Here is a 13,503-nt window from a genome sequence, read left to right as displayed (position 1 = left end):
TTCAATTAAAATGTTTGTCTTTACAGGAGGACACGAGTAGGAATCCAAAGAATTTGCAAGTACATCTCACCATTTCTAAGACTGTCAATTACACAATTAAATACAATATATGGCATTGCTGAACTTCATGCTGAAACGATCAGGTATTTTGCAAAAAAACCCCAACCAATTAGTGGAACAAAAAAAAAAAAAAATCACAACCAAAACATGCCCAAAACCCCATCAACAAATTAAAAAGATCGTTAACATAAGGTTTCAACCAACGCAGACATTTTTTAACTTTGTAAATATGAAAGCATCAGCAGTACCCTTAGTTACGTAGCTATACTTAAGACAATAAATTAAAAAATGGATTTAGGTCTTCTTATACAAGCAAGACACAAAAATTTGACCCAAGTCTAAGTCCTGCCTAGGTAAGATGACTTTTCAGTAAGTCCTCTATCACAAAGACTTTTGATCCACGGTCACTAAACAATTCAAGGGATCCCACTGATTTTTTGGGTAATATGTCATTATCCATATGTCACCTTTGCCTCAAATAAAAACAGAAAAAAATTCTCACACATTCTCTACAGTGACATACATTTATCGTTTGTTCTTTTTGACAGAGCAAAGGCTGCTGCTTTCCTAAATCAATTAAACTGCCTCAGCATTTTCAGAAAAGCACTTTATCAATAACTTCAAGAAGAATAGCTTTGGACCCAGAATTATTAAGTTTGAACCCTTCATCCGCTTCGTAACAGACAGGATAACGTATAACAAAAGTAAAAGTATGCAATGCGACTTATTTCTAAAAATGAGTATGATGGAAAGAGATGCCTTATTTCCTCACTACCTGCAATTGACAGGTAACAGCTTATTTCAGAATGTCTTATTTTCCAAAACAGGAGTGCACAGATGAGGTTGATGCATCTCCCGGCACAAAAGCCTGTCACGTGGTGTCCTTATAAACCCGCAGGTGTTACCTTCTCAGCCTAAACAAAATGAAGCTGGTACCTAGAACCATCAGTAAGTCTGTTTAAAATAGGTACGTCCCACATAAGTTTGGCTTTGCAGAGTCAAAGAATGTTAATCAGACATGCAGATTTCCTCCCAGATGAAGTTATATGCTGTAATATAAATGTCCCTAAGCCTATCTCCTACCAAGCAATATAACAGTGACAGAAGGGGGTCCTTAAAAGTTCCTCATGTATTTAAGTTACTGAAACAAAATAATGCTGGCAGAGCGATTTTCGCCTTCATACACACTGAAACCTGCATCAACCCCGTACCATAGCACGCTATCACAATCAGCCTCTTTTTCTTTGCCAGTGTTTTATTTAAAATGACTTATTTTTCAGAGAAACCAAAATAAAAGAACTCTGTCTTAGAAAGAAACATATGACAGCTAAGCAGACTTTTAATCAGTTGACACTTACTGGCCATTTTTATACCCCAGAATTTATTCATAAATCTCAGAATATATTTGCACATCTCTGAAGAAGTATTTATTCAAAAGGTAGTCTAAAAGATTCACCTGTGGTCACAGGGAAATCAATGGCAGTCAAGGACAGATAGTAAATCTAAAAAGCCCTTGCTCTGGTAATTAAAAAATAGGCAGTTTATACTTAAAATTACAAAATTTGGAATGTTGCACTGCCAAAGCTCTTTCATAAATTTAACACTTACGAGGCAAGAAAGAAGATTTACAAAATAAATAGTAACACTGAGGCTTTAAGATGGTTCAGATTATTCGAGAACAGCAGGAAATTACAAACCTTAGGAAAAAACCCACAAGATGTCTTCATCTAAAAGCACCACGGCTAGAAACATGGCATTTTGAAAAAACAAAGGTTCAGCACTAACATTGATTAGAAATGCAAAGATAAGCATTCCAAACAACAGCGAGTACTGTCTTACTATTGTCTGGTTCTGCTACCAGCTGCACTAAAAAAGAACATTCTCATTTTATATTTATTATATTTCTCTTTAAAAGTATGCTTATAAAACATAATTTTGGGGCCAAAACAGACCTGAGGGCCTGCTTATATTGCTACTTTTTAAAAAAAGCAAAACACCTATTGTCTGTTTAATTAAACCTGTATCACAAAATCAAAACACATAAAGGACATGTAGCTTCTTATTTCTTTGTATCTACATATGGGATTTCAGACCACTTCCTTCAGGTTATCCAAATGGGACATTTTCCTACTGTACATATTATATAGAGAGGCAAACACCACCTCCCTACCAAAAATTAGCTGCTTCTCACAGACATGCCAAGCCAATTCACAGCCACTTCCACAAAAACATAGCCATAGGTAAACACAATAGTTTGAATTCAAATCCAGTGAGTAGTGTACATGTAAACAGAACCTTCTGAACCAAAACTAGCTTTAAAACAAACAAAAAAAACCAAAAACCCAATCAACAAAAAAACCCCCACCAAAACCCACAATACATTATTACATGGTTTCATGTCATGTCCAAAGCTGCATTTCTGATAAATTTATCTCGCTGCATAAATTTAAAGAAAAAAAAGAAAGAAAAAGCTGAAATGCAGTATTCTGCATGTCTGATTTCTAGTGCCATGAATTCACCATAGCCTGAACTCATTATAAGTAATGGTAACTATTAGTAGGAGAAATATTAAAGTTCCCTTAATATTTCATTATGCTGCCCATTTGGAAAGTATTAGTGCCGAAATGGTGTCCCAGAACTATGTCTGTGTTAACATCATATAAAAACCCACCACTTTTACAACCATATTTCAATTTAATTATTGTACACAGGTTAACAAAAACATATCACAAGTGAAACTAAACACTGGATTTAACAAAAACAATATTCAGAATGGTACAAGACATATTCATTTTCTCCAGGAAGTAATATTACAAGTGTTCATCTTAGGACAATTTAGCCACACTAGCGACAGAAGTTCTATTAAGATGCAACCGTGGTCTACTAAGCCACTTGTTTTATAGCGCTACAGAATATCTGAAGTCAGTATTTGAGTCCTACGGCCAAGGCTTAAAAATCATTTAAGATTCAAACCCCAAAATGTCTTACAGTCAAAATGACTATTTAAAAAAAAAATCACAACAAAATAACCCCAAAACAATTAATTAAAAGGCTGTTATATATAGTTTTATCCTCTTCATAGCACTCTCTATTCATGTAATTGCTCGTATCATTGGTAATAGGGTCTGTATCTGGCTTGATCAGGGTGGTGTGGTCCAGGAAGCGGGGCCTGAGCAGGAGGCCCTTGCATCCTTGGAGGTGGAGGCGGCCCCCTTGGAGCTGGCCATATCCCTGGACTCATTCCCCCAGGCTGTGTGAAAGGGGGACTAAGCGTTCCTTGATCTTCACTGAACTGTGGCAAAGAGTTAGGATTATAGTGATGGGGAGGGGGTGCATTTACATTTACAGGGGGGCCTCCGTGCTGAGGAGGGGGAGGTCCTGGAGGAGGATGATTCATATATGGTGGCATCTGGGCAATTATATGTCCAGGTGGCGGGGTTATTGGAGGAGGAGCAGAGGTCATTGGTGGTGGAGGAGCTTGGCTATATACCATGTGAGGAGTACCTGCTGCCTGGGGAGGATGCTGCAGCGGATGGCTTATTGGTGGAGGTGGTGGCGGGGGTGGTGCATAATGTTGCTGTGGAGGCATAATATGATGCGGGTGCGATACCACTGGTTGACCCTGGTATTCAGGATGATGATGAGCAGGTGCGGGGGCTGGTGGAGGTGGTTCTCGAGCACCTGAATTCGAATCATCCTGAATAGGGACAGTTATTAAGTTGCTGTGTTTTCTCGTTGAAATGCGGAAGGTGTCCTGACTGACTGGGCGAGGTGGCGGTGGAGCCATTGACATCTCTGCAGGAGGTGCACGAATATCTTCATGTGGCTGGTTATAATGCTCATGTGGCACATGCTGTAAAGGAGGTGGTGGCATCATGATGTGCTGCTTTGGCGGAATGTGGCTCATGTGATGTTTCTCAGGTGGCATTATGAAACGCTCAGGAATTTCGGCAGGCGGTGGGGCAATAGGAGGATGTACAGGTTCAATTGGAGGACGAGTAACAGGCTTTCCAGCTCTCATATGACGGTGGTTGATGTGAGCTTGTAAGTCTCTCTGTGACAGGTAAGTTCTCTTGCACCCTTGAACAATGCTACACATGAAGAGAGACCCTCGTACACACTGCTCGATTCGCTGCACAGGTTCATTACAGCTAAATCGGAAGACAACATTGGTTTATTGTCATCACAGAGAGCTCAATCTGCTTTTTTTTTGTTAAAAGTCAACCAGCTTACCATAATTACCCAAATTAGAACTGACAGTTTTTTCCCCACTGTAGCAATGAAAGAAACATTTTACTGATTTTGAAGTTCATCTAGTTTTTAAGTCTCCAAACACAACTAGGAAAGAACATAAAAATTTCCTGAGGTGGAAATTTATAAAGAGCATCGCTCTCTCTCACAAATTCCTTCTGCGCATTAAGACTTACCAAGAGTCACTCTCATTAAGTAAATTAAACTGCCATTTCTTCCTTTTCAAATTAGAGCAATAACGTGCTATCTACACAAATACTTAAACAGCAAAGTAAACACTGATCTCTTACAATCTCAAAATATGGTATACAAAACTATAATCAAGTGGTGTAGTAAAGAGTACTGCCTCCGCTAAATGTATGTAAATAAGAACCATGTTAACACAGTATCTGAAATAAGTCACTTTTCCTACATTTCCTTTAATAACAAATCTTGAGATAACTTACCCTGGGCACATCTTGTCTCCCTTTTTCTCATGTAGTATAGCACAGTCATAGCAGAAGACGTGCTTGCAAGGTATCTAGAGACAAAAAATGGCTCTGTTAAGACACTGTATATAAATATCTCTGTCATTTTGCAGAACACAGTTCCTCCCTCCAGCACGCAATTTCTAATAATAGAAGTAACTAAGTTACCTATGAGCTGAACAGGCATAGTGGTACTTAGCAGCATACCGCATCTTTGCATAGAAACGTTCTAAAACAGTTTGTGTTGAGTTTGGGTTTTTTTGGGTTAGGTTTGTTTGGGGTGGTTTTTTTTTTTTTAAGAGCTGGCAAAAATATATAGGCGAAAGTTTAAGTCTTGCAGTAATACCAACACTGAACATTTACAGAAGTTACATATGCAATCTAATTACACTCATCTTGCTGGCAAGGAAGGAAAGTTTTAAAAGCATTAACTGTCATTAAGTCAGACCCTGAAGCCTGTTACATCACACTTAAAAATGTAAATTAATCTCAGGGATTTTGTTACATTAATTTTAAAGGGACATAAAAGTGAACAGTGTTTTCTAACTTCACTGCAAGTCTTTAATTGAGATAAAGAGCTTATTTTTAAAGCTAAGTTATGTAAGGTCAAAAGCTACTGAACTTGAAGGTTTTTTGTTGGTGACAGTGTTTTGACTTTTTTGTTTAACATTTTCAAGCTTATTAGATCAGGGGGGGAAAGTGAAATCAACCAGACAGATGGAACAATAAACACTTCAGCAATGAAGGCCCCTGGTTCCATCCTGATACTCTTCTGCTGTTCATTCAGAGGCCTGCTGAAATCAGTAACCTCTAGCGGCCCCATAGAGACATAGTAAAACGTATTTTTACGTAAAGGGAAACTATGGCTGCATCTTCCACTGATAATGTCACTCACCATGCGTCCATACATTTTGATGGGCAATCCACACTTATCACAGAAATGGACTGGTGTGTCATCCTTTTCCCCCAGCAAGTTTATCTGATAGATAGAGAAGAGGGTGGGAGAACAAAACACAACATCACTAAAGCTTCTCATTTCAATTATCACCAACACAGCCATTATTTCTGAATTAGTTGAGAAGGAAGCAAGAAAACTACAAACATGAGAAAGCAGAGGATGTATTTTCAGTCAGTCAAAAGTAATGGAAGCACTTTTATTTAAGAAGGTATCTACCAGGACTACCTACAGTTTGGTATGATTCACAGACAAAGATTCACTACTTCCCATCCATGACTTTACCTTATAGTCCCAAAAGATGGGTCCAGGGAACCTCCTTTGATTGCCAAACATTTCACCTCCTTTGCATTCGTATCGCTCCTCTTCGTTATAATCAAATTCTTCTGTGGAAAGAAGAAAGAGAAGAAACACACGAGCCAACCACAATGCTTTCCTAACTGACACCAGCTGCTATTAAGAGCATGTGTCATTCTATACTGAAATCATGAAGAAATGCGACAGCAGTTCTGATCTGCTGTGCCCATTCTACAGAAAGGTACAGTGAAAATAGTAAGACAGTCTGTTTTGGGAATGGGCACCATTTAATCCTTATAGTTCAGCAGTACCCGGAAATTTGAAACTTGTTTTGTACTTGGAAAGAACCTTGGACTCTAAGTCTCCAAGACTGAATGAAGTCTTGAACAATACTGCAGAATAACACACTTCCCTACTACAGGGCTAGTATTTATATTAATTTACCTTCATCACCAGCTTGTGTCTTTGAAGGCATCCTGTTCATATTTCTTGGAGTTCGAGGTGCAGGTTTGGTTTTATTGGTCTGTTTTGAGATAAGCTTTATAGGGATTCTTCTCCGAACATCAAGACCACCCAATGATCCTGAACTATTTGTTCCTTGCAAATCATTGTCTATGAATGAAAAAAAAAAGTTTATGTAATTTTTCACTGACCTAATAGTTTCTAAAGAGGCTAAATATTAACAGAAGAATTTTAAGAAAAATAATTTTTAAAGCTTGTTTAAGATTCATACAACATATCAAAGTTTAATCACTAGGAAATAAATATCTTCACATACGATTTCTTCTAGAAGTCAAGTCACAAAATTGTATTGGGAACAACCGTGATTTCAGGAAATCTAGTTCTAAAAATAAAGGTATTTTAAAATAAGTTAGCTCATCTGTCATTTCTCCACAACAGGAAAAAAAACATTAACTGTATAGCTCCTCTCACAGAGTGAATAGTACTGAAGAGTCAATTCTTTGTACAACCTTGACAGCATGCATTTCTTATGAGAAAAGATAATTTTTACAATTTATGTAAATTGTTTATAAAGTTGGAAGGAAACTAGTTTCCATATTAACTCAGCATCTTGACATATCACTTGAAGTTTAGCATAAAGTATCACAAAATTATCAGTACTTAAGAGTATGTAGTAGTAACCTTGCTACACTGAAAACTATTGTTCCCCACTACATACAGAATTCTCTTTAACCACATTTAAATCTGAGCAGCGGGGCAAAGGAAGCAAGAAATAGCCTGATACATGCATCAGTAGATACAGGCTCCAAGAGAAAATCTAGATGGGGTATTGCAACAAGCAACACTAATGAAGGGGGTGCAACTCCCTCAACTTCCAGTAAGTCTACCTTAAACCACTGCACAGCACCTCATTCATACCCAAATAAAATTACGTCCTTTGCGAATCTACCCAGCTGACTTTCCCTTTAAATGAGAATGCCATTTTGACAGGCATTTCAAAGCTGGACGTGCTCAGCCTCAAAGGCGTGTGCCACAAGCTGTTAGACTGCAAGCCCTGCCACTCCACTTGATATGGAACTGCAGCCCTGGAATGATCACTGAGGCCCCAAAGGATTATAGCATGGTAGCATCTACACACCAAAAGTAGGGCCCCATTAGCACAATTCTGCACGACGCCTCACAAACTACTGTCCCTCAAAGCCTATAACCACCCCACACAGTACAAGTAGGAGAAAAAACAAGAAAAATAAAGGAAAAAGGGGATTGCTCTAAGTTATTCAGCAGCTACCACTAAAACTAGGAACTGCAACAAAGTTTCAAATTGGGACTGTGCCCTGACAGTCACTTTACCTCAAAATCAAGAGCCTCAATTTCCTCTGATAGATCAAATGTATTTATTCCTCTTAGCACTGCTGTTGACATGTTTGCCTCTAAAAGGCAGTATGTAAGAAGGCAAAAACAATAAAGCCTGGTTTTACTTTTCCTCATTTGTTGTTTTTGTTTAGGCCGTCCTGTTGGCTAAACAGATGACCCAGCAAACATACAACTACACCAGGCTTCCCCAGAGACTGCTGGACTAGAACAGAGACAATAATGCTAAAGCTGTCTATTTTCCACTCGTTGGGAAATTCTGTTTTCTACCAGAATACACAAAAACGAACCACCACAGACCAGAAAAAGTCTCTGTAGGACCTCAATCCATTTGCAAATAGAGATAACTAAAACAAATTTTAAAAAACCCAAAACTTGTGTATTATTCAGTCCATTGAACTGCCAACAGGAAACAACTAAGTTCTGACGCGTGCCTTCCGTATAACTTTGCAAGCTGCGAATATTTACATGAGTTAGCTGCTCAACTAATCCAAATAGCAAGTTTATTAGTCATTCGTGTTTCATGGAAGGATAATAAACTGCACTCTGTGTAAGCATAACTAGCAGGATTAAGTCCAGAAAAAAATATAAAACACATACTGAAATTGTTAAGACTACTTAGAGAAGCTCTAATTGAGGTGATACATCCTCCTGAACTGTCACCTTCATCAACTTTTCTCAAGTTTTATTTTTGTATTTCTTTTTTTTTAAATTCATAAATATAGCTCAAATATTATACCTTGTACATAAAAATTTATAATGCAATCTTTGCTAAGGGAAAGCAAAAAAACCCAAAAATACCCTAGCAAAAAAGCCCCATGTCCACTCATCTACTCATTAGATTATGCCAGCATGCTAACCAGCAAAGTATCAAATCTACAAAACCAAATTTAAGCACATGAGAAAGTTTCCTCTCCAGAGCACAACTACGGAACCAGAAAACCCGTTATCGGCACCGATCTCGGGAAACGCAGCGGGCAAACAAGCGCCTCGCCGCCACCTCCGAAACATTACAGGCTTCATCCACCTGCTGCAGGCCCGCGGGCTCCGGACACACCGGACTCTTCAGCGCTGGCCGCCCGCCCTCCCCGGCGCGGCCCGACAGCGCGCAGCCGCCGCCGCCAGCAGCCGCGCCAGACGCTGCGTCAACCCCCCCCGCGCTCCGCAGCCCGCCCCGGGACGGGAGAGGGGCCTCCAGGCGCGGAGCGGCCCCCCAGGCCGGTGGCTGAGCCTCCCTCGGGGCGGGGGCAGGGGCCGAGCGCCGTGGGGGTGGAGGCGGGGCCGCCGGGCGCGACCGTTGGAGGGCGCACGGCGGCCGGGGGCGGAGGCGACTGCGAGCCCGGTGCTGAGGGGAGAGACCAGGCCCCGCCGCGCGGGCCGCGGGAAACCGCGGCGAACCTGGGCCCCGCCGGCGTTACCGGGCGCCGGGCCGCATCCCGCCACCACCCTGGCGCCGCCCCGCACCCGGCGGCCCCACGCGCGGCCGCTCCCCGCCCGGTAGCGCAAAGCGGGCCCAGGGAGGGACGGGTATAAATGCGTCTCCCGGCCTCTCCCCTCCTCACCATTGTGGTCCATGATTCGGCGCAGGGCACTGTGGGAGCGGAAGGGTGCGGCCGGAAGCGGCCAGGAGACGCGCGGGGGGGCGTGAAAAAGTGCGCAGTGGGGAAGTGTTTGCGGTACTGCGCTCGCTGCGCCCCTGTAGAGCGGCCGTGCCGCCGCAGGGCAGTAAGGGCATAGTGGAGCCCACGGGGCAGCTTCAGCGGAGCGGCGCCGCGCCGCGCCGCAGCGGGACCCTCGTTCCCGACAGGCTCTGCGACGCGGCCGGGCAGGAAGGCGCGGCTGTTCCGCAGTGCCTGCCGGGATCGCGGCTGGCGGACCGCTGCTCCCTGGGGTGTGTAGTGCTGTATGCGCTGCGCCTGCGCGCTGCGGCGGGAGCCGGGGCTGGGGGGGCGCCCGCGGACATGGCGGCGGCGGGGGTGGGCGACTCCCTGCTGGGAGCCGCGGGGCGACCGGGCCTTCCCGGGCACTGCCCGGCGGCGCGGAGGTGAGGAGCGTCTGTGCGCTCCGGTCAGGCGCTGCAGGCCTTGGCGGCGCTGGCGGGTGTGCTGTGCGTCCCCCTCGGGGCCCGCCCGGGGCTGTGGGGGCTCCTGCCCCGCTGGGAACCCCTTCCAGCGGCTCTGGGCGGGATTCGCACGCGGTCTCGCCTGGGTGTCTGAGGTGATGCCGGGCTTCGGAAGGGCTTGGAGCCGCAGCAGGGAAGAGTAGTTGGAAATAGGAGGCATGACCCTGTGGCTTCTTGGAGAAGATTGAAATTAAACATGAGAGGGATCTTTCTGTTCCGGAGCCGTGACAGCCCTGCCTGCGGGCTCGGTGGGAGGGGGGTTTATATGGTGTGGGCTTCCAAGAAATTGGACAAATCTGAAGCCACATTGACCTCTCTCAGCTGCTAATGGTCAGCCTCATGTTTTACCATGGAAACGGCAGATTCCTGACAATCGGGGCTATAGAAACGCCAATGGCTTGATCGAACAGTGGACCTCCAGTTCACCCTAAAGCTTCACAGCAATAGAGCTCACTACCTCAAGAGACTGCTTTGTGTAACTTCCATAAACTTAGAATTTTGTAAATCCTATGTAATTCAGTGGGATACTGTCTTTACGAAGTGCTGCCATAGCACTGAAGAAAGGAAAGGAATATAAACACAATTAAATCAGAGGTTATAGGGTAGAAAGTGGCCTTAAGCAGTCCTTCCACAATCCTAAAGTACAGGCAACTCTACTCCACACACTTCAGATTGGTGGCTGTCTCACTAAAAGTCTCCGGGATTGGGATCTTGTGTCCCTACAGACAATGTCTCTCATTGTCTTTATAGCCTTAACATTTAAAAGCTGCCATTAAGCCTAATGTTTCTTGTCTTATCCCCACAAGGCCAGAGGGAACAGGTTTTCCCTTTTGTCTTTGTTGTTCCTCAAAAGGCAGACCCAAGGGAGCCATGACACTGATCCCTGCATAATATACTTTATTTCCCCATAATAAGAATTCACAAAGGGAAGAGTTTAAAAAAAAAACGAACATGCAGATGCATGGAGCATGTTTTCAGTATGCACAGAGCATGTTTTCAGTATGCACAACTTTATTTTGTAGTTAATGAATACAATTACTTTTACAGTGCAGCTTTTCAAAAGGGTAAAAAACTTAAAATACATCTCCAAATTTAATACCTGACATGCAAAGACAGTAATACTCAAAATGCATACAAAAATACCACTTCATTGTACTGGAAAAAGATAAGCACATCTAGTTGCATTACTTACGGATGTTTGAATTAGTACGACATTGTATAGAATTTTAGCTTCATTACAAAATCCAGTATTTTGGTATCCTTCATTTTGATGGGTACATAGATAGAAAACTAAAAAGCACATACCCCCTGACCCACTGAGAAAGGTGTTTGAATGCCTTCTGCATGTTACCTCTTACTGTTCTGTGTAGCTGTAGGCTTTGTGTACAATGCTATTTTTCTGGAAGATTTGAATATTTTGTGCCAGTTAAATCAAGAACAAATACAACCATGCCATGAAGAAATAGTCAGGCCAAGAATAAGTGCATTGCATTGTATTTTATCACAATTAATTCCACCTGAATTGTCACATTTGGAAAGGAAACTGGAAGACTGTTAAATATTTAATTGCTTTTTCTAAATACCTGTATGGACAAGAACTGGAGAAGGTTCAAAAAATAACGTAAGCCCACATTTCTGTCAAGTAAGAATCTATACCCAAACTTCACAGTGCAGATGTTCTCTTGAGGAAAAAAAAATTCCACTGCTAACATTTTTTATACCATCTTTTCCATAGTATGTGTTCTGCATAAAAACTAGCTGAAAGCTCACTTACCAGTCCCAGGTAGAATATTTTACTTTTACTTTTTACATAAAACGTACATCCACTTCAGAAAAGCAATACAGCTTCTGAGAAACATGTTGCTGGCCTTGTCCTTCATCGCTATCTGCTGTGTGCACTGGCAACAGTGGCTTATATTCAGGTTAATGTTAAGTTGGGGCCGCAGCCTGATAGAAAAGCTTTGCCAGTAGTGTGGGCAGAAGTGCCGACCTCCTGCATTAGGCTGGCGAACGGAAGGGGAGAGAACGAGGACAGGTAGTGCTGAAACCATGATTTGTCAAATCACAGCCTGAGCCTAAGCATTAGTGTAAACAGAAATTAATACTTCCATCTGGGGAGGTGCAGGTCAGTCTGATTTGACGCTTAAACACATGCCTAATTCTCAGCTTGTGGAGATGCCAATCTGACCTACAAATGGCACGTGTCTACTTCTAAATGCAAACGTGTGTTTTTGCTGGCTTGGACTGGAACATCAATATCTAGGTTCAAGCCTCTACTGCATTTGAAATGAGAAACTTCACTGACTGTCATGAGGACTGAAGTTTTTGCCTTGATTAGAGAATGAAGGTGTCAGTCTGGTGCTGTTACCGACTGTGTAAGATACTGTCCAACTGACTGAAGGTTATAGGATTTTTTTCACTGATTTTGAGGGAGTTCACTCAGGTGCTTAGGACAGAATAATTTATTTACTGCTTAGCTTTTCACCTGAGATTTTCCGCTACATTACTTGCAGTAAAAATCTTCTCTGTGCAGTATGATATAGGAAATTTTCTCTGATGTAATCAAATAAGGAGACTTAAATATGTGAACATACTGAAGCGAATTAGCCCACATTATGAAACCTAAAGGGATTTTATACCTGGACATTTCTTACACTTTTGTTATTATCTGTTCCCTCACCATGCAGGGTTTTTTCCATTTAAAAAATTAATGTAGTGCTAAAAAAACTAAGGTAGCAGTCTGTTTTCCATCAAAACACATTTCTTCTTCATGAAACGTAAGAACATTGATTTCCTGCATATCCATCTTCTATAGTCCTAAAGTAAGGATTAAAGTTTTGCAGGTCAAATCCTTTATCTTTTGTAAATTATTGCACGTCTGCATTATGGACTGTCACATGTAAAAGAACAGCAGCAGTTTGATGTAGAATATTAAAAGAAAAAAATGCTATATAAAAATATAACTATTCATTAAACTAAATAAACACCTATATTCCATTTTAAAAAAAACATACCTCTATACTAGGTCACATTCTGACTTTCTTACTTGCACTCAGTAGCAGCCTGTTCTACAGATTCCATTAAGTACTTGGGGACTAAGGTTTTCATTAATCTAATTTATGTCATGATCTGCCTCTTGATGAAAGATATGTAACCTAGCCAAACTAATCTTCTGTGTATACTTCATTTTAGGGACAATCATTAATAGTAGTGCATGATTTGCTACAATGGGATTAATACAGAACTAATGAACCCATATCCAAGGGTCTTTTCTATTGAAACTTATCCTATTTGAAGTTTTATAGTAGTTCAGTGCCGTTTTCTGTTCGTGTGACTGTTTCACCTGTCACCTGTTTCAGTTATCTAACAACCTGCAGCAATTTAAGGAATTGCTTGGAAAAAACAATCACAATACATTGTTCAAGACTTGTCAGTGGATATGCTCACACTAATGTTCTGGAATTGCAAAGCCTTGGCTGGCTAGAACTCCTGCCCTCTTGCTAGGCATTGTGCAAATA

At 41.8% G+C, this 13,503-nt stretch overlaps 1 protein-coding gene across 2 annotated transcripts; it reads right to left on the bottom strand.

The window, feature by feature from the left end:
• Positions 1-2,651: 2,651 nt before the first annotated feature.
• CBLL1 (Cbl proto-oncogene like 1) lies at positions 2,652-9,438 on the bottom strand. Of its 2 annotated transcripts, none has more exons than XM_059816827.1 (6): positions 9,426-9,438; positions 6,475-6,642; positions 6,019-6,119; positions 5,674-5,757; positions 4,758-4,831; positions 2,652-4,211 (listed from the first exon to the last, which is right to left on the bottom strand). In XM_059816827.1, exons 1-6 carry the CDS (start codon positions 9,436-9,438, stop codon positions 3,170-3,172), a joined length of 1,482 nt encoding a protein of 493 aa, XP_059672810.1. In that variant the 3' UTR covers positions 2,652-3,169. The 2 variants fall into 2 exon arrangements, with proteins under 2 accessions (XP_059672810.1, XP_059672811.1); XM_059816828.1 differs by having other exon boundaries at positions 6,019-6,116.
• Between the last annotated feature and the right edge of the window lie 4,065 nt (positions 9,439-13,503).

Source organism: Gavia stellata, chromosome 4, assembly GCF_030936135.1.
Source record: "Gavia stellata isolate bGavSte3 chromosome 4, bGavSte3.hap2, whole genome shotgun sequence".
NCBI classification, from domain to species: Eukaryota; Metazoa; Chordata; class Aves; order Gaviiformes; family Gaviidae; genus Gavia; species Gavia stellata.
The sequence above is the reverse complement of the archived record's forward strand: the minus strand, read 5'-3'. Positions and strand labels throughout refer to the sequence as shown.